This window comes from Camelus bactrianus, chromosome 1, assembly GCF_048773025.1.
Source record: "Camelus bactrianus isolate YW-2024 breed Bactrian camel chromosome 1, ASM4877302v1, whole genome shotgun sequence".
Taxonomy (NCBI): Eukaryota; Metazoa; Chordata; class Mammalia; order Artiodactyla; family Camelidae; genus Camelus; species Camelus bactrianus.
The window spans coordinates 46,634,339-46,656,106 of NC_133539.1; the positions used below are offsets into that span (position 1 = coordinate 46,634,339).

At 38.6% G+C, this 21,768-nt stretch overlaps 1 protein-coding gene across 8 annotated transcripts in view; it reads left to right on the plus strand.

Annotated features, from left to right (window-relative positions):
* Window positions 1-21,768, plus strand: part of BBX (BBX high mobility group box domain containing) — a 256,885-nt gene that overhangs the window by 203,547 nt on the left and 31,570 nt on the right. For all 8 annotated transcript variants that reach the window (XM_074362859.1, XM_010970745.3, XM_010970744.3 and 5 more), the window contains 3 exons: window positions 2,129-2,209; window positions 16,605-17,613; window positions 18,615-18,753. In XM_074362859.1, coding sequence (XP_074218960.1) covers window positions 2,129-2,209; window positions 16,605-17,613; window positions 18,615-18,753 — 1,229 coding nt within the window. The remainder of the gene's footprint in view (window positions 1-2,128; window positions 2,210-16,604; window positions 17,614-18,614; window positions 18,754-21,768) is intronic.

The following is a 21,768-nucleotide window of genomic DNA, read 5'->3' on the forward strand; positions in this document are numbered from 1 at the left end:
TTCTTCGGCAAGGCTAGAAACCGTTCTCAAGCCTCGACTCAGACAGCCGTGCGTTAACTCAGATGTCAGATAATGCGTCCAGGCAGTCCAAAGTTCTTCCCTGAGCCTCTCCGTGTGTCATGCACACATCTGGCACAGGCAGTATGAGAGTGCACGAACACTCACAGTGGCAGGGAGCGTAAACCTGCAGCGGCACCGGCGACAGCAGAGGGAGCCAGTGGGAGAGCTAGAAGACAGTGCCGTGGGCTGTGTAGTGAAGCTGTTCTTCAGTAATTCTTGAGGGTATCATATGCTTATGTGACAGATTTAATATTCTACAAATCATTAAATTTAATCATTATTCTCTGCTGCTGCAGTTTTTTATTCTGTTCCAATTTCAGTGTGTGACTAATTTTTGGAATTGTCCTAAAAGAGTTTATGTTTAGTAGTGTTAGTAATGATAAACCCTCATTACTAATCATTGTACCATTTATTGAGACCGTAATATGGGCTCAGCACAGTGCCAGACTCTCCACTAATATAACATGTAATCTCCACAGCAACAGTAAAACGGCGCAGGTATTATTGTTTCTGTTTTAAAGGTGAAGATAGTTCTTAATTATTTGCTCAAGTCCACACAGCAAAAAGTGATGAAGAGGTGTTTGTCTGATACAAAAGCCATGTCCTTTCTGATATACAGTCTTGGTTCAACAGACTGGCATTTATGTTCAGTACTGCTTTCCCTCAAGTCACTCAGAGTCAGTGATTATATTAAGTGTGTTTGTTTCTCTTAGTCTGGTGATAAGGTTAGTAATTGAATTCACCTTGTCTAGAAAAAGTAGAAGTGGCATATATCAGAAAATTCAGCTAGAGGAAAATACTCCAAACCTCAGAAAGATTCAGCCTGTAAGTTGATCTTGTAAAGAAAAAGTAAGTGATTGGGATAAACAGAAAAGGATTCTGTTAAAAATGGTATTACCTAGGAAGAAAAATTCCTTAAAATTTTCTTAAACGATTTCCTTCTAAATGGCCCAGGTAGCTTATTAAATATTTGCCTCTGCAGAGGTCTCTTATTCAGCAGGTTAGAAGTTCTACAGAAAAATTTTCTGTAGCAGCTAGCACCCAGTCTCTCCTGGAACTGAGAACTCCATAGAATTCGCTGTGAGACTTGGGGTCACCTGTAAAGATATGGTTACAAGGCAGGACTGCCTCCTAAACTGAACTGAGAGATCCCTCTGTCTTAAAGTGAGAAAAATTCAGTATCACAAAGAATATAAAAGCTTAGATTGTAGCCAGCTGCCCTAATGATGACAGAACTTCTCCAGGAGAAGAATACTTTGTAAAATTCCTGAAGAATATATGTCCTTCTCAGCTCTTTACTGAGTTAAGCTGGACATTGAAAATGAAGTTTTCTTCTAAAAGTGAGAAAGCACAGTGCTATCAATGACTGGCTGCTGTTCAGCCAAATTTGCAGAAGAGTGTGCAGTCATGATGTAATGTTGCATATATGTTGAAGTGCTGTGGTACAGGCCTTAACTGTGCAGCTTCCTGAGATTTGTGATCTTGACTGTCAGTCTTTGGGTGTCCTTTAGAGCATACTCTCAGAGCCAGTGCTAATGTTTTACATAAAACTCTTAGCTTCCCCAGCTTCTGTCATATTGCCTCTCACATGTGTATTAGATTCTCAGAAGAATATTTGTTGACTGACTTGAAGCTATCTTTCCACAGTGGTTCCAAATCTATTTCTTTAAAAAATTAACTAATTGCTTTGGTAAATACAAAATGAACCTAAATCTCTTTTATATTTGGCCAGTTGATGAGTTGGTATTTATATAGAAATGGAAATGCATGCCTTGTTTTAAGGATATAGAGTTAAATTTAAAGCCTGGAATACTCAAGATAATAATAATACTCTTGTCATCAAGCAGCCACCCAAGCCACACCTGTTTTTCATTATTATTTTTGAGGTTATTTACTAAAATTGGTTTCAAAATTATAACCCCAAGCATGACACGTTTAAAGTTATTTGGTCCTTGGGAGCAATGATGTTCTCATAAACTAAGGAAAGTTCCTGAATGCGTGTGAATGGGAAGCAAAGATTCTGATATCACAGTCAATATTCTTTATGTGAATTTTTTTTTCAATACAGATTTCTTCAAACACATCGCAGTTGGGTGGTGCTGAACCTGTAAAACGCTGTGGGAAATCTGCACTCTTTCAACTGGCAGAGGCAAGTTTCTAAGAATATGTTGAGATAAGATCTGCAGCCAGTGCAAGTTAGACAGAAGTTATGATGAGTGTTCCCTCACTGTCCCATCTCACCGTGATCATAAAGTGTTCTGTATGTAATTTTCAACAAGAGAGTTAACCTTTAATTTAAGGAAAACAATTTTGCTTCTAAAAGTCATTAAGCATTGAAAAAAGTTACCCAGGGAAATTGCAAAATCTTTTCCACAGGTAGTATTTTAAACCAAGATTGGTTTTTGTCTCTCTCTTATTGGTTAATAAATAAGTCCACTCTGAATACAGAAGAATGGCCTAGGTGGTTTTCCTCTTCTCTGATTCTCTTGTAACATCTGGAAATCAGTACTTTTAAACCAGGTGGTTGATGTCTCAATTTGGGTTTTTTTTTTTTTTTTTTTAAGTGAAGAACTCAAGTGACATGTTCTGAAGCCTGGTTTTATAACATCTATCAGTTGTACATTTGATGTGACATGGGTATAAAATGCTACGATTCTTTTGGCAAAGTAGAAAATATGCTTTTGTAAAACCTGTGACCAACAGAGCCCTCACTTGGTGGGAATTGGAAGTGGTTGTTGCTGGACGAGCAGGAGCCGTGGCCAAAATGTTCCCGCTCTTCCTTAAGGGAACATATGGGAGAAATGTCTTTAGCACCTGGGCGCTAGAGTAGCAGTTTTCTCTTTTGGTAAGACAAATTAAGAGGTATGAAATGGGTGACCAGAAATCTCTGTATTAAATGTTTTTTTCTCTCTTTTTTCTGGCTTCCTTCCAATGAGTTCCTTCTGAGTTTTTTAGGGTGTGTGTGTGTGTGTGTGTGTGTGTGTGTGTGTGTGTGTGTGATATGATGCTTTTATAAATTCTTTTGAGTAGATTGAACTTAATGGCATGACTTGTCATTTTCTAATTTTTATGGTAGCTTGTATAATAAAAATTTAGGAGTTTTAAATATCTTTAAATTAAGCTTTTAAAGTCTAGCCAGATTCAAATTAGAAATATAAAAATACAGAGGCCTAGTACAGTAAAGAAGTATGTGGACAGTGGGACAACTAATTCATTGTCTGATATGAAGCTTACATGCTTCTTGTGTGAGACAAATTCAGACTCAAAGGGCTACAAATTACTAGAAAACTTATGAAGACCACAGAAAATAGTTTTTAAAAAAAACCTGAGTGAGTCAGTGGCAAAGTACTATTTCTGATAAAACTAAAATGGTAAAGATCGCATGTGGTGAAGGCCCACAATGAATGTGCCTTTAGAGTTAGAGCTGTAAACATGTCTTAATAAACAGAGAGACAATGAGGTCATGAATTTGTCTAGTATCTTTAAGACTATATAGTTGTCAAGACAATTTATTTCAAAAACATGATTGTTTTTCTTAAATAATATGAATATATGGCCCTTTCTGCATTTCATAGGGGGGATGTCTGTACACATATACAATCATATACATGTGGTTTTTTAAATATTAAACAACAGTAAAAACAAAACAGTAGACAATAGTAAAACTTATGAATATATGTTTATTAAATAGTTTTGAATTATAAATGTGTGGGCCTTAGAGGTGCTTTGCTGTGGGGGTTGCTAGAAAGATGAATTTGTCTTCTCATTTCCTTTCTTTGCATAATAGTCATTAAAAAAAAAAAGGATTCCCCATTAAATCAGAGCTCATTAAAAAGAACATTCTTCTAATTTGTAGGGTTGTATCCCAAATATGAAACAGATGCTATGGTTTAACAGATGTTTGAATGCTGGTATCATAATTTAACGGGGTAAAATGACTGCAGTAAGCCTCTTCCAATTATAGCAAATCAGCTTATACTCAGACTTAGTTTCGTATAACATGCAAGTAAAAATACATGCTTTTGATGAAGCAGGATTGCTAAGAAATAATTTACCAGGAAAATCTTCTCACAGTATTATTTGCACCACATGAATATGATGCCATAATGCTAATAGAGTGTGTTTTAGAATAACATCCCAAAACCTTCCCAATTTCTAATTAAACATAAATATGTGCACAGTAGATTAATCAGCATCTCCAAATAATCACCAGTAGAAATATGCTTCCTCGGTTATTTTTTATTCCTTATGTGTTCAATGTTCCTTTTTATTGAACAAAATGTAGTATTTAATTATTTGGGTACCTCTTTAAATAAATATCACAGGATATTAAGGAGGAATTTTCCTGTGGCCCAGAATTGGTGTGGTTGTCTGAAATCCTAAGGAACAGCTTTAAATTCACATGTTCCAAAGGGAAAGCCACCTTCAGTTTGGGCCAGACCCTTCTCCTGCGATTTATAAAGAGGAGGCCTAATCCAGCTACCATCTCATCTGCCACTCCAGGGGTTTCCTCTCTCGTCCCCACCCCAGACCCCATGGGTGGGGTATCATAGGTTCTGCAGTCATCTGGACTACTGTCATTTTTCTTCCTGTCCTGAGGGGGGAAACAACAAAGTGCTTTCCCTTCTTCACCTCTGGCCCCTGTCAAGCAGGATGAAGACAGCTCTGAGAGAACCCCTGTTAAAGACTGAGGGTGGTACTGCAAGAAGTATCTTCTCATTCTTTGGTGAGAAGGAAGCAGTGTTTTAGATGTCGGTTTATTGATGTGCCCTTCCCCTCTCTGGCCAGGCAAGAAGAGAACTGGAGGAAGTCAGCAGCAGGGAGAGACTTGAATAGCTTGCTGCACTCTCTGCCTTGGCATGGCAAAGATACATGAGTTTTCCAGGGGCCAAGTGGGCATGAAGAATGTAGTTCAGCTTGATCAGGCAAGAGGCCATGGGACATTGGTGGGGAGTGGTTGGTAGAGGGCAGTCCTAGAACCATCCTATCTCTGACTGAGGACATTCTGAGGGGCTCCTGCAAGCAAAAGTGATACTCAGCTGGTTTGTACCAGGACAACTGTCCAGGGACTAAAATACCAAAATAGTTCCTTATTGTTAGTAAAAAGACTGGAACCCAACTTCCGTGAGTACCCTTGCAGCAAGTCTGCCAGCATTCCTGGGCTTCTCCTATCCTTCTAGAAACTGGAGGACACAGCCGGGGGTCCCTAGCACCCCATTCTAGTCCTGAGGCCACGCCCCTTCTGATCGCTTGGCACCCTGCCTGTTAAATATTTTGTCTGTAATCTCTGTTCTTGGCATCCTCTGTCAAGGTCATTCAGTCTTATGTTGAGTTAGAAACTGACAGAGAAAGACGTAACCATGGGCACTTAGTTTTACCTCCACTATTCCTCCTTCTGTCCTCTCAACCAGAGGCTTTGTACCTTGTGAAGGAAGGGCCAGCCACCAGTTCAAGAACTGCTGACCCTTCCTACCTTCATCCCTGTGGGTGGGCCTGGGAGAAGGAGTGAATGAGGAGCTTTCTCTAAGACAGGGGTTGTTGCTTGCAGGAAATCTCTTCTTTTGGCGAGAAGGAAGAAATACTGTAGGCATGTAATTATTATGGTGCCTTGCACCCGCTTGAGCAGGCAAAAAGAACATTGAGGAAGGCTGGCAGCAGATAGAAACAGATTTAGGTCAGCCTGCACACTCAGTTTTGGCGTTGAGAACCCCTCCCCATTTCCCAGCACCCTGGAACCAAGGAGGTGCCCTGGGGAAGTCCCTGCTTCGGGTATTTGATTGACATTTTAAACTGGATGGGTTTTTAGTAGCCAAAAATGACCTGAAAATTCTGGGATCTATTCCAGGTATTTTTTTCAGGAATCTACTCTAGCTAGGAAGGGAGATTTGGCATTGTGCTGCTGAGGTCAGAGAATTGAGAAAAACAGTCCTCTATGTTTAAACTTCCATGAGGTTCATAGTGTTCAATTAATCAGTTAATTGGCTCATGTAACTATAATGTATTGTGTTTCCTTTCATTTTGAAATTAATTAGGTCAGGTTATATAAAGAACAGCAAAGCAGAAAAGTGTTCCCCTGGAGATCATTGTGTATTATAGTTGCTATAGTCGGAGGACACACAGAGACATCTTTATCTGTACATTTTAGCAAAGAAAATTCTACATTTAAAGACCTCTGTTACTAAAATTGCCTAGTGTAGTAAGTGAAGCATTTTATTTATTTATTCTAACAAACAGTAATTACTGAGGGTCTGCATCGTGCCATTACCAGTGAGGCTGCTGAAGCTCCTTGCATATGGATGTACAAATATTTTTACTGCAGTCAGAGAGACTGTGAGCCTTCTTCTCAGATCAGTGGTACAGAAACACTTTACCTCCAGATCCACTTTGGGTATTTGGAGTACCACTAGGGGCTGGAGCATAAGCCTAAAAAGATTACAATTGGTTTTACTTATAATTTTGCTTAGATAATCTTATGTGCTCTTGAAAATAGATTATACATTTTAATAGCAGATTTTATTTTTTTACCTGCAGGTAGGTTTTTTCATCTAACCTAGGAAAATATTGACTGGCATCTGTTATCTACTGTGTGCTAGGCACTTTTCTAAGTACTTATTATGTTCTTCGTGAATTCTCACACTTGTCCGCTGAGGCAAGTGCTGTTATTATTCCTCTTTTACACATTAGGAAACAAAAGGGCAGAGAGGTTTTATGACTTGCCTAAGATCACAAGGACAGAAAGTGTTAGTGCCTCCGTAGAAACCCAGGCAGTCTCTCCACAGCCTGGGCTCTTCAGCACCAGGCTATTGTCACTTTGTCTTGTGCAAGTTGCTTGTTATAGGAGCTTGTGTCTTATAGAAGGCTCTGGAAGACAGCTTCCTCCTGCACATATGTGTATGGCTGAATAAGATGACAGATAGTTCAATACTGCTGTCAAAGAAATGGAGCTGATATTTCCTTTTTAAAAAGTGATTCTACTTTTGAAACTGCCAAGGTACATCTCACACCCTTAAATAAGTGCCTGTTTGTGAATACACTTCGGAAGATACCGGGAGGACTATAGGAAATTATGGTGTACCCCTCCTGTCCTCCAGGAACTTATTCTCCAGTTGCAAAGAGATAAAATATAAAAAGTTAAGGGATAAGAAATAAATTAAGAGTGCCAGTGGTTTCACAGGAAAGCATGCAGTGAAATGAGGAAGCTCAACTTGTGTGATCCCCAAAGTGAATGTGTAAAACCAGGAAAGGAAGAAATTAATAATAGCAGGAGTGTTCTGGGGACCCAGCACAGGTGAAAGAGCATGAAGAAACGTGGTTCTTGATGTAGGAGCTGTTGAGGAACAGAGGTTGAAACTAGCAACTTATTGGGCCGGCCCACAATTTGTTGACCTGTATTACAGGTGGCTAATTATTTTAAAACTATAAATTTCAAATAAATGCATACTTCTGACTTCTTATGAAAATTTAGAGAACCTAGAGACACTGGACCAGCCTTTTTGCATGAGAACAGTTGGTCAGAGCCGAAAAGCGGCTGCCCCCTTAGAGAGAGGTTTGCTGTACAGATGTTACCATCGTCTCCTTTCCCTACTAAGCCCAGTCTCTGAATCCAACAGTCATTGCCACCATCCATTTACATTTGTCCATCCCCCCTCACCGCTTTATAACTAACCACACATGCCCAGTGGAAATTGTGATTTATGCATAATTAAATGGAGAGATGGAGGAGATACAGCAAAGAGATAAAGGCAGGCAAACATGAAATAGGTAGATGACAGCAAGTAAATCAGCCAGGCAGGAGTAGAGGGCTGTGCTAGGAGATTTATGGAAGATGAAGGTGGAATGTAGCTGCAAGTCAGAATTGGGAAGGTGTTTAGTGTGAAGCAGAGAAATTTGTACTTGAAAATAATGAGGGGCGGTTGAAGACTTGGGGCAGAGGTATGCAGAGGTGAGAGCAGCACTTGGAGAGACTGGCTTAGCAGCTGTGTGCAGAACAGAGCAGAAAGCCTCTGCGGACACACAGATGTGGGAAGACAAGACCCAGGATGTGGGGAGCTGGCAGTGAGCTGGGAGGCTGCAGGGGATTCAGATGGATCTGATGACTGAGTCGATGTGAGAGGTAAAGCAAAAGGAGAGTCAGAGAGGACTGTGGCTCTGAACCTGAGTGTGTGGAGAAGAATGGCTTCCAGAAGTTTGACCCTGACCTTGGAGCGTGACTTCAGGAAGCCTGGATGTTTGTAAACCAAGAGGAAGCCCTACTAGGAGGAAAGCAGAGATGAAAGATGCTGAGGGGGACGGGATAGCTGTAGAAATCCAGTACTGAAAGAGTCAGTGTGAGGGGATAGGCAGCTAGGTAAACAGATGAGTTTGGCAAGCAAAGCCCATGTTTCTCTGAGCACAGAACAAAGAAATGTCAAAAAGTCACCACGGGGTTGCTGAATTTGTTCTGTGATACCCTTTGTCTGTATGGTACTTTTCTTTATCTCAATTTGTGAAACTAATAATCCGTTAAGGTGAAGTTGAAGAGAGACGATGCTGAATTTCTCCAGATAAACTCTTCATGTATCTAAAAAGCAAGATTGTAGATCTGGTGGGTCCAAGGGAATTGGGAAAGTTGTCATTAACCCTATTTATTAGAAAAGGATAAAGATATTTTTAGAGTCCTCAATGTCCTAGTTTTTCTTGCATTCTAACTTACTAAAACCACTTATTAAAATCAAATGGGGGAGGGGTATAGCTCAAGCTGTAGACTACTTGCTTAGCATGCATGAGGTCCTGGGTTCAATCCCCAGTACCTTCTCTAAAAATAAATGAAATAAATAGACCTAATTACCTCCCCCCACTAAAACAACAACAATAACAAAATCAAATGAGTAGGTAAAGGTAAATTTATTCTAGTTTCTATAAGAATTAAATCTTATGGAAAGTTATGGCTCACTAAACAAAAAGCTGAATTAGGATACAATTACAGAAATTATATACTATATTGAAAAAAGTAGAAAATTCCATCCCTCCAACCGTATTAGCATTCCGTCACCACCACCAGTTATAGCTGGTAATTGATTGCAGTATGAGGTGTGACTCCCTGAAAGTTTTCTGTTGTGCCCTCATAGTATTGATGTGCACTATCTCTTCCATCCTGTTGTAACCCCCTGCGGCCCAGAACCTCAACGTGTAGTTTCTCGCCTCAGCTCCACCTACCCTCTCATCATATAACTGAATTCTAATACTTTTATGGTACATGTGAGGGGGCCTTTTATTTGAAAGTGGTGTGTTTCTTTCCTTTTTGTGCAGATTTGGGAGTCAGTTTTAGAAAACTCCTGTTCTAAAACTTTTCATTTTATTTCCAATTGCACCAACTTAATTCTGTAGGAACTGAAATAGAGGATTGCAGCTAATGACTTCCTGTAACACCTTTGGGGGTGACTTTAGTAAATGGCCTTTTGGAGCAAAGGCCACCCTCACTCCGTCCAGAGTCTTCAGAAATGGTATAGCTTCTGGGGGAGGGGGATGCTCAGTGGTAGAGCACCTGCTTAGCATGCAGGAGGTCCTGGGTTCAAGCCCCACTGCCTCCATTAAAAAAATAATAATAAATACGTAAACCTAAATACCCCCTCTAAAAAAAACCTAAAACAAATTAATTAATTAATTAATTAATTAAAAAAAAAAAGAAATGGTATAGTTTCTGAAGATATATGGTGAGTAAGCATTTAAACCGCCATTTCACCTGGCCCAGTCGTTTCAGCAAACTGAATAGTAAACTATTTAATATGCACAGGTTTTCATGTTAAGAGATGCTTAAACCAGTTCTGTGACCAGTTATCTTTTATAATAAATAAAATTGAATTTTCTTAGCATTGATGCTATTCTTTATTCTCTGAAACCAGCAGCCAATATATTTTTATGGCAAAAACATTCTGGGTCTATTTAATTATGGGAGAAAGGCACATCTTGGAAAACACTGCTAAATGCCATCCTAGGGTTATGTCTGCACTGTTTTGGCAGATAATAAACCAGGACAAAATTGACTATAAACATACCTTGGCTGCAAAGCATTTGTTTTGCATTAAAAAGCAGAGATTTTGAAATCGAAACTTCTTAATTAGTGTCAGTTGTTCTGTTTTCTCACTGCCTTGCTTTTAATCTAGCTGGCTCCTTCGTATCAGACAATGAAAGAAAAAATATAGTTAAGAGTGAAATAATATGGTACATTTTGGAACTACTTTCCCATTTCTTTGTACCAGTTAAAGGCCATCTACTTCTGTGGTCTAATTTTTTTATCTAGTGCACATGATTAATTATTTTTCACTGGTCAATTCATTCAGTCTTTTAAAACAGGACACATTAAAGAAATGAATCAATATCTTAACATTTATAGAAGAAAATGCACTTAAAAATGTGTTTGATTCAAAGAGATAAAAGCTTGGTGTAGCACAGATTTATTGTGTCTTAAAAGCAAGTCCCCAGTAACAAAACCTGAACCTAAGGTGTGGTCTTCCCTGAACTGAAAATGACAGCCTCTCTGAACTCAGGAATGTGAAAAATAATTCCTCCATTTTATCTCACCCCTTCAATATCTTTATTGATTTTTTCTTTGCAAGCATTTTGAAGAGGATAGTTTTTTATACATCTATCCAGCGTGTACATCCATAGGTTCTCAGCTTCAGCATAATGATTTCTGTTTTTCTTTTAAGAGTGAGTTACATTTCTTCTAACACATCACTATCAAGCCACTCTGACTTCACAGAACAGTAAGAAACCTCATTGTGGTTTCAGTTGTCAGAGGTAAAATTCAAATATTGGTGATTAATTTTCACTGGTGCGCTTGGGAACCATAACTAAGGACAGTGTGATCACTGGTCTGGGCCAAGCGGTAGCATGGTCATAATTAGCATTGTTTTTTATAGACTCGTAGCTCTTTCCTGGTATGAATCAGAATGCATTTAGATTCATCATTTACCTCAGAACTAATGAACCATTCAATCCAACACAATTATCTGTTGAATGCCTTCATTTTGAAAGATACTGGGATATTCTTGGAGGAGAATACAAGGGTGAAGAGGATACATTTTGTGCCTCCTGAATTACAGTGATTAAAAATAGAGTGGTACCTGAGGGGATAGACAATAGATATCAAATACTTATGCCCAGCATTTGATTTAAAACATTAACATTTTAACATCTTTGAATACAGCCATGGGAATCCATCCAGAAGGTGTCCTGCAGATGATTTTACATTCTCATTTTAAAGAAGGTTATTGTTCAATTTAAAGTAATAATCAAAGAATAAATTGTCATTTACCGAAGTTCTGTTTCAAGGCCTGATTAACAACCAATCCTCTATTAAGGACAAGTTGGCCAGTTAATAACAGACATTAATTCTGTGCTTCCTGCAATGCAGTTTTATTCACTTGAGTTCACATTGATTTATGTTCTTTTGTGTCCACTCTGTGCTTATCCCTGTGCACATCCATGCACATGTACATAATGCGGTTGGTATGTGCTTTCTAAAGTCCCACTGAAGACTTGATATATGCGCCCAAAAGTAGATGCAAATAGATATGCTTGTACCCAAAAGTAGAACTGAGCTTAGTTATATCTTTAATAAGAGCTGCTTCTTGAAAGATAATTGATTTAAGATATTTCTGAATCTAATTTTGTTGTATATGGTTCCCCTCTGCCTCCAGCTATAGAATCGTTCATCCCTAGAGTGAAAAATTAGAGCAAAGCAGTTAGTTTGCCAGGGCCACGATGTGCTATTAATGATACCAATACGGATATTACTGCTACTAATAATAGCTAGCATTTATCCTACATGGCTTAAGGCCCCAAAGGGATGGTTGTCACAACACATTATTCTTGCTCTGTATTAGACACTATTTAAGTACTCTACGTGTGCAACTCATTGAACCTCACAGTATTCCTAGGGCAAGTACTATATTAACATCTATATTTTATAGATTGGGAAACTGAGGCACAGAAAGACTTAGAGAAAATGAGTTCATTGGTGGCAGAGCCAATCTGTAGTCCTAAACAATCCAGCTCTAGAACTCCTGCCTTTTGAAATTGCCTCTTAATGTAAAATTTGCTTATTTATAAGAGTGATGGCATCTTCTAAGGCTTACTGTATCCATGGCTGTTCCCAGGCTGTTTATCCCATGTGGAAATATAGACTATTAATTCCTAGAAACTTTTGAAAATTATTTCTAATAATATAATGTTTGAACTGATAGAAAGGGAGATGAAAACTGAATTATTGAAGTCTCTCCTTAAAAAGTCATTGTCCAATGCGTTTCCCCAGAATCCATTTGCCCTGTATGCTAGCTTATCCCAGGTGGCTACGGACTACCTTTCCTGGGTTCCCATGTCCCCTGTTTTCCAGCTAGGTTTAGACAGTGGGAGACATTGGTGGAAGGTTAGAGGGTGGGAGAAAGAGAGAGTCTCGGATGTGCAGGGAAGGGGTGAGGAGGGGTGGGGATAAAACAAAGGCAGCATCTCTTCCATGTGTCCAGCTCCCTCCAGATTGGCCCACCATGGTTCCATCTTCCACTGGGGACCTAGTCCCTGGGCTTCCTTCCCCCATTTGTCTCTGCTGTGGGTTCCTGCTGTTGCTGATCCCTGGGTTACCTCACCACCTGTTTGGGTGTCTCAGTCCTTCATGACCTGTGCAGTCAACTTATTCCCTGTGTTAAACTCCCTCGGCTAGCTATGCTGTATTTGTTTGCCTAGTTAGATCCTGACTGGTGCACACGCCATTCTCATTTTCTATTTTGTATGCTTGTAAAATGGCTAAGACAATGCTATTGGCATACTGTATCTGGATTTCAGCAAGACTTTTGACAGATATGATGTCATTGTAAACAAAACGGGGGAAATTTAGACTGGATTATTAAGCATTCTTAGATTGCTGAAGTTTATTAATGTTCAAATCAACCTGATGAAAGGGCTCTAGAGGTTTGCCAGAAGCCTCTGTCCTTGGCCATGTCCTACTCAACAAAGATTTGGGTGAGGACAGAAAAAGCAACCTTATCAAATGTGTCTATAACAAAGCTGGAAGGTAATTTAATTCAGATTTTGAAAGGATGTACTTTATAAGGAAAAATGGAAAATCTTGCGTCTAGGTACAAAAAGTATGAAGATACAGAATGAGAGAGACCAAGCTTCCCAGCATGGTATGTGGGTAATGAAATCCAGGATTTGAATTGACTATAGGCCCAGTATAAGCCAGAAAGTCATCCTTTTTTTTTTTTTTTTTTTTTTTTTTTAAATCAGTGAGGGGAGTTCATCTTTGGTTCCCATTAGAAGATGAGTGTCCCTATCAACTGACAAATAGTCCCACTTTTCGTCTAGAGTATTATAGGAAGGCTAGGAATGTAATATAAGAAAAATATTGCTTAATTGAAGCATCAGTATTCTCCAGCCCTTATAAGCTTTGTGTCATTTACAAGTTGTTTTCAGGCACATTTGTTCGCTTTTGCCCAGCTAAGGATGTACTGTTACCCATTTCTCAGCCTTTATATCCTCATGCGAGTTCAAATGTAAGCTGCGTAGCTCACTGTGTGGCCTTAGGCAAGCAAGAATGGTGCTTGCACGTGAACCCAGCTTATTTCTGTAAACTCCATTCCCACTTCAGGACACCATACTGCATGTAGATAAGAGAGACACGACTTTCGAAAAGTCAAAGTTGATACAAAAACAGCTCATTTTACTTGTGATGAGCAGTTAAGGGGACATTATGCCAGGGGAAGAGACTCACAAGAACATTAAGTCTGTCTTTTAGGATTTGAAAGTCTGTCACATGACAGAAAAAGTGGATTAATTTAAGTGGCTTCAGGAAACAACTAAGATACTGATAGGGTTATAGACTTTTTGCTTACTATTTAAAATGTTCAAACAGAACTGCCCTCTAATATGGTCACTGTCTTTGTGTGAAAAGTTGAATAAGTCATTCTCAGGAATTTTATAGTAAAATGAATTTCTACATCAGGAAGAATGTTAAATTAGATAACTTCTAGAGTGGCACCTGACTCTGAGAATCTGATTTGTGTTTACTTGGGTTTTGGTTAGTGGGATTTGTGATTTGTGGTTATTTGTTTTATTTTTATAGTTTCACTTCCAGCAATATCATTGTTTTTTTCTTATAATTTAGAATTAACATGCTCTATTTATGAAAAAAACTTTTAAGAGCCTGAAACAAGGAAGTAAAGCATGACTAGTGCTTGGTGTAATTACCTTCCCAAGAAATATTATGCTGTTTCCCAGAATATGTCCCCAGAGTGAATGTCTGCATTTGTTCCATTTCATTCCTATGTGTAGAATCCTATTGGGGTGATGAGGAGAATCGTTTTGAAATATATTGAAGCCGAGAATAGTTTGCAAAGTATTATTGGGTTTGCTGAGATGAACCTGTGCAAATGCAAACTGTTGGCATACCACTGTAAAAACCAGTGCCTGTGTGGCCAGAGGTCCCTGAAATGACTTATTAAAGGCCTTCAGAGTGATGGTGGTTGAAAACTAAAATTTACCTTGAGGATGCCTTTCTATCCTTCCTTCCAGAGCTAGTGTAGTCTCTGACCCCATATGGGATAGTTATATTCATGTAGGGCTAGGATAATTGAGAAAAGAAAATAAAAATTCTTTCAAAGTTGATACAAAACCAGCAAATCTTCCATGAGAGTAAAGAGTAGATGAAATGTCTCAGTGTTTCACAATTAATGTAAGATAACATTTTGCTTTGATCTTACTTCTGGTTCAGTTTAATAAAGGGAAGTTCTCAGTCTTTATAACTACTTGCTGAGGTCTAAAATTTAACTTACATGACTTTCTGAAAAGACAGCTCTGTTTTGAATCCATGATATTTCAGCTCTTCCCTGTGAATGATCTGAAGGGCTGGGTGCTTTTGTCGTGTTCCTTTTTTTTTTTTCCAAAACCTTCCCTGTCTCCCTCCCCCCGCCTCTTGTCCAGTTTCTTCCCAGACTTACTAATTATAACATAATTCTTACGGAAGGATTTGAGATGCATTGAAAGTCCTAAGGCGAAAAATGATGTAAACTAGCATATAATGTTTAATTCAATGTATTATCCACTTAAGAAATGAATTTTATTGGTGTTAATGATCTCTGACAACTTGCCATTGGTTGAAATGATGGTTTTTCTTTTAAAACATACCAGTTTCCTACTCATGTCTTGATTTGGGGCTCAGCAAGCCCTAATAGCCTTTTTCCTGTAAATTGACAATGCAAAGTAGGTAACATGAGTAATGGCTAAGAATTCCTGTGCTGCCCTTGGCCTAATCGGCCTTGTCACTTGTGATGAATGCCTCAGAGGGACTGTGGAGGGGGAGAGACTGGCAGGACAACATGGGATGGGCTTTCGTGTCCTCCACTGGGCCTGGCACTTGGGGGACTCACAGGGAGTGTTCATGAAATGAAAACCCAGCACTGACAGTGAATTTTACAATAAGCTGTAATTACCTCTTTTAGAAAATAGCTTTAGATCACAGTTTCAAGATTACTTGGTTGCTGGAGAGGAAGATGGCAAGTTTCTCCTTAAATACCCTGTATGTGAAATTTGGGGAGATTAAAATCTTAACCAAATTGCTTCCAGATGTGTTTTGGTATTCTAAATTCTCCGGATTTTAGGAAAATGATACAGTATATATATCTTACAGTATGCCATTAATTCCCCCAGTGCATATTCAGATTCATGGAGATTTGATAGCAAAAACATATGAATAGTCACATTAAGGTGAGATAAATGAACGTAACATGTTAAGTGGTTTTATATTAGTTCTGGTCAGAATTTGTAGCCAGGTAAGTTCGGCTCAGATGGAGTTTGCCCTCAAATGAGTTAAAACAAAAAACCCCTACCACTGATTTTCCAGAGCTTTTGTGATCTTGAAGTTATCTGTCAGCATTTGTGGGCCTGTAACGTTTTGTTCATTACCTAAAACCTGTAGTTGTTTAATGAGTCATCTTAGCATTTCTTATTTCAAGTGGCTAGGTAGAAATTGTTGCTGTTTTCCTCATTACTCCAAGAAAAAAGAAAAGGCAGATATCTGAACAGAGTTTGGGGATGATTTACTAAGTACTGCCATAAATACATCATCTCACTTAGACCTCACAGAATCCTCTGAGACAACTATCCTTACCGTTTTTATTTTACAAAGGTAGCAGATTAGAGAGGACTGAAATGACTCATTCTAGGCACATAGTTAGCAAGTAACAAAATGAAGACTCACACTCAGGTCTTTCAACTCTAGATCCTATCCTTCTTTTACCAAAGTTTGTTTTCATAGGAAAAGCTTCATTAGAAGCTAGAAAATGGGAATTTGATTATGCATGCTCCTCTGGAGTTAAATGAGTATGTCAAAACCTTTTATTGATTTGAATCATTTAAGTTAGTTCGGCAGAAGTGGATTTGTTATTGTGAAGTTTGAAGTTTGTTTTGATTATTTTTTTAAAAGGATGTAATTAAAAAATTTAAGCTAATTTCAGATATTGAATAATGACTTTTTTTATTATTCTCTCATGTTTGTCTTAACTGTTTAGATGTGCCTGGCATCAGAGGGGGTGAAAATAGAAGAATCAAAGCTAATAAAAGCTAAAGAATCAGATGGTGGAAGAATGAAAGAATTGGAGAAGGGGAAGGAAGAAAGAGAAATAAAAATGGAAAAAACAGAAGAAGCCAGGCTACAGAAAGAAGCAGAATTTGAAAAATCAGCTAAGGAGAATGTAAGAGAGTCTAAGGAATTAGGAAATTTTGAGGAGCTGCAAATGGGTGATATAATGGGTGTAAAAATGGAAGATCCCAAAGAAATTAAAAAGGAGGAATTAGAGGAAGATCAAAAATGTAGTCACTTCCCTGATTTTTCTTACTCTGCTAGTAGCAAGATAATAATAAGTGATGTTCCCAGTAGAAAGGATCACATGTGCCATCCTCATGGAATTATGATCATTGAGGATCCCACAGCATTAAACAAACCAGAAAAGCTGAAAAAGAAAAAGAAGAAAAGCAAAATAGATCGACACGGAAGTGATAAATCCACACCCAAGAAGACTTGCAAAAAGAGGCAGTCCTCAGAGTCTGACATCGAGAGTGTCATATACACCATTGAAGCTGTTGCAAAGGGAGACTGGGGCATCGAGAAACTTGGAGAAACCCCTCGCAAGAAGGTCCGCACATCCTCGAGTGGCAAGGGAAGCATTCTGGATGCCAAGCCACCAAAGAAAAAAGTGAAATCAAGAGAGAAGAAAATGTCCAAGGAGAAATCCTCAGACACTACCAAAGAGTCAAGACCTCCAGATTTCATCAGTATTTCTGCCAGCAAGAACATTCCTGGTGAGGTGCCAGAGGGTATAAAAGCAGAACCATTGACCCCTACGGAAGATGCATTACCACCCAGCCTATCTGGACAGGCCAAGCCTGAGGACAGTGACTGTCACAGGAAAATAGAGACTTGTGGCTCCCGGAAATCCGAGAGGTCTTGCAAAGGTGCTCTTTATAAAACCCTGGTGTCTGAGGGCATGCTCACCTCTCTGCGAGCTAATGTTGACAGAGGTAGGTGACTTCTCCAAATCTGAAACCTGGCAGAATTGCTCCTTTAGACCTATTGAAAAGAACCACCTTAAAGAAAGAACAATAGAGTATCAAAATAATATTTTACATTTGTACAGTTCTTTATGGTTTTAGGTCACATACATTTGTCGTTTTACCTGTATGTTTTCTGGAACCATTGAGAAGCGTTTGCATTTATTTTGTACATAGTTCTCAGGATGTGAGTGTTCAGAGTTATTCAAACCTTTTTTTTACTGGTATGGACTGGCTTTTTATTTTGAAGGCTCAGTTTTGTGTGCTTGGAGCTCTGGTTTTTAAAACTGCTGGAAATAATTTTCTGAATCAAGCAGATATGTTTGGCAGAATCTTGACCTGTAGGCTCTAGAAGCAAAAAACTTACCTAGCCTCCCCCACTAGGAAATCAAAACTATAATTGAAGAGAAGTTCTCTTTAAAACATAATAATATCCAGAAACCAGTTAACGTATATACTTTTATTCCATAGAGTGTTTCATAAACACTCATCTATTTTAAAATACAGTATCTGGCTACAGGACTTACCTCTTGCCATGTGAAATTTCAACTATAGAGATGTGTGAAAATTTGTCTGAGTTGTCCTGAATGAATATCCTTGAGAATACATAGTTCTCCAGGGATGTCATTCCCTATGTCTTGGGGAAATTAGAATTCATAGTGCCCATCAGCAAAAGGCTCTCACACTTCAGGCTGATTCTCTAATGGAAAAGCTAGCAGTAGTTAGTCTGTTTCATGAGCCATGTGGTACCTGTTGAGTTGTGATGAGACAATGAATCACAGAGGCCGTAAGCTCCTTTTCTGCATGTTCTGTTATGGAGGGTGGTCCAGATCACTCTGACCACTCTGAAATAGTTAATAGCATCATGCAAATGCTAGCTAAGGAGTGAGGAGGTTGCTTGTGAAGCAGCTGAGATGATTTGCCCTCCGTCCCCATATACTAAGCACACTCTTCCTGTCGAATTTCCTTAGGGAAACGAAGCTCAGGAAAAGGAAACTCCTCCGATCACGAGGGGTGTTGGAGTGAAGAAAGCTGGACATTTAACCAGAGTGGGACCAGTGGGAGCAAGAAGTTCAAGAAGACAAAGACAAAGGAAGATTCTCTCCTCGGGTAAGTGCCTGTGAGCACAGTCAGCCACACTACACAGACGCCAAGTGTGGTGAGATTTCCAGGGTAAACAAATCACTAACTGCTTGTTCTTTGCGTATCCGTTCAGCACTTACTGCGGTCTTAGTGAACAGGTGAAGGAATACAAATCAGGTGTATCACGTGATTCCTGCTGTTAACATGGTTATGTGAGTGATAGTGTCACTCACATTTTAAGTACAGTGGAGAATATGTAGATTTTAGACTTAGGCCTGAGTTTGAATGGAGGTCCACCCCATTAGTGGTGTGACATTGTAAATCCTTTGGTATCACCAGATGCATTTCCCTTCTGAAGTTTACGACGGATACTGTGTAAGTATGTTTACGTTTTGCTAATTTTACATACTGTATGTACTTCATTTAATATTTCTAAAGGTTATGTACATGTTTATAAAACAATGAAACTATAAATAAAATTATGTTTCTACCTCTAACCTTGTTTTGTTTAAACCACGTTCTGTTGCTCTAAGATAAAATTTTAGATTACATATTCTCTTCATACAGAGACTATTCAGTAACTAATTATGTAATAAAATGCAGTATCAAGAAATAGCATATGTCAAGACAATATCATTAAGAATTATTTCATTTTTTATGATATAAAACAGACTCCTAATACCAGTCTTCACACAAAGCACTTTGTTATTTAGGAGATCCAGTACTTTATATTGCTGAGGAAAGCATCTGTGTATTCAGTTGTCCTGTTTTGAAGATCCTTTGCAGTTTCTCATTAGCTCAATTTGAAAAGAATACATTGGGGAATAGAAATAAGTACATTTTCATATATTCCACATTTTTTCATAAGTGTGTTTAAAGGTATGCAAATTTTATGCATTGGGAGTATCGTATTTGGTTATTCATAAATATTTGCATTTCTGTATATGGGATAATATTTTTTTTTCAACTGGACATTACAGTCCTTTAAAGTCTGGTTTATCCTAAGGCTCTACATCATCACATAGTGCGAGGGTGGAAATTATTTCTCATGATGATGACGATATATTTATAATTTTAAATATTTCCAATCTAATATTTTTGAAGTCCGAAGTATTCAGATTAGTTTTGCTTACATCATGCTTAAACAGTGGCATGACAGCCTTTACATTTGTCATGGTCAAATACTTTTAAATGCAGAATTTCCTTAAAAAGTGACCACTGAGCATCAGACCAAGTGTCTGTATCTTCTGAAACTCCTTGCCCTGTGGGTCTGCATGCTGAGAGAGGGGCAGGTCTTGCTGCAGACAGTATGAAGGCCCAGGGAAATAAAGCAGGCATGAGGGTTCCCCAGCAGAAAGTTCTCTGATGCTTCCATTAGAAACTAAACTAGTGGGAGAGGTGCTTTCACCAATTTTCTCTGAGGGACAAGAAAAGTGAAAGAATCTTTTGAAAGTCTGTTCCTGAAAAGAGACTGGGGTGTGGGGTGTCTTTGTTTATTTATTTTAATCATTTCTAAGGAAGCCACATGTACTTAAGTGGGGATGTGGTTTTCTACAGGCTGAATCAGTAGTCAAACTCTGGTCTCTCCTCCTCTCCTTTCTTTAAATATTGGCCTGTCAGAATCAGACTGTCTGAGTTTGCTTTGTTTAGAACATGCTAACATAGTGATTTAGCAGTGAAAAATGCCAGGTCCTGTCGGTCTTCTCTGAGATTTCTAAATGAGCATTTTAAACCTTTTTATCACAGAAAATGTGCTACCTGTTTAGTTAACTGTAGCCAATAAAAAATTCACTCTGTTGGCAGTTCTACTTTTTGGCAGCCTTCTCCAAGAAAAACATAGGTGATTACTCTAGTTGAAAAAAGGGAAAAGAAGGTCCCAAGAGATCTTACGAGTTACACCTTGCATTTGCATATTTTTCTTCCAGTTATTTAGTGTCTGAAAAATTCATGACTTAGCTTTCTGATAGTATCTGATTTTCCATTAGTATAAACATGTTTTAACTGAAATGAGGACAGACAATTTTGAGGGAGAAACATCCCCCCTGCCTACCACCATTCACTGCTGTGATATATCTGAGTAGTAGCCTTTTTCTGTTGGCCATTTTGGTGGTCACCTTGACTGTCTTATCACTTCTTCCAGTTCTTGTACATTCCTCCAGAACTGAGAACAATCTTAGGTGGACACATATCACGTACATCCCCCAGGCAGCAGCCTAACACACTGGCTTTTTGTAAGTCTGTACTCCAAGCTGCTCTCTTCCCAGTACGCCTTCCCTTTTCCATCTACCGAGCACAGCATTTTTCTCCCGCAGCCTCTCCCATCTGTTTGGGTTGCATCTTAGTTAATAAGTCTCACTATAAAGGAAAGCCAGCAGCCAGCCTAGGCTCCAGCAGGCATGCTGGCATTGCCGTATAGGGGCCTTAGAGACAGTCAAAAGCAGGCTAAGGATTTCCCAACTTCACGGGTGACATTTTCTGAAGTCATTTGTGGTTTGCGTTAAAACGATGTTGCCTCTCTGCCAATGTGTTCATTGAAAACTGGCTTTACTTTTCTCATTGAGTGTTTTGTCCTCATCCTGGTCAACTGTGCAGAATTTTTTTTTCTGATATTCAGAATATTTGTTTGCATTTTCTTTGTATAGGTATGTTTTAATTAAGTACTAACTAGTCAATAGATTTTTTTAATTAAGCTTACAAAATTACCAATATGCCATATTATCAGTAAGCTTGCCAGTGTTTATATGTGTATATGAGAATCTTTAGAATGAGAAACTTATCTGAATGGAACATGCTTTGTGTTGAATTTAATAAAAAATTCTCATGCTAAGGGAGAGAACAGCAAATTCTCACCTTCAAAAATATTCTATTATTTTATCTAATGTTCCTGCTTTTCTAAGGTAATAACATAATCTTTCATGTGAGTTTACTAAGAAAACCGTGCTAGTAAATCTTTTCAAGCATTTCTAAAAAGATGTTTTTTGTCCTTGAAAAGAATTTATTAACAATGCCCTAATTCTTAGGGACCCCATTTTCAAATGAAAT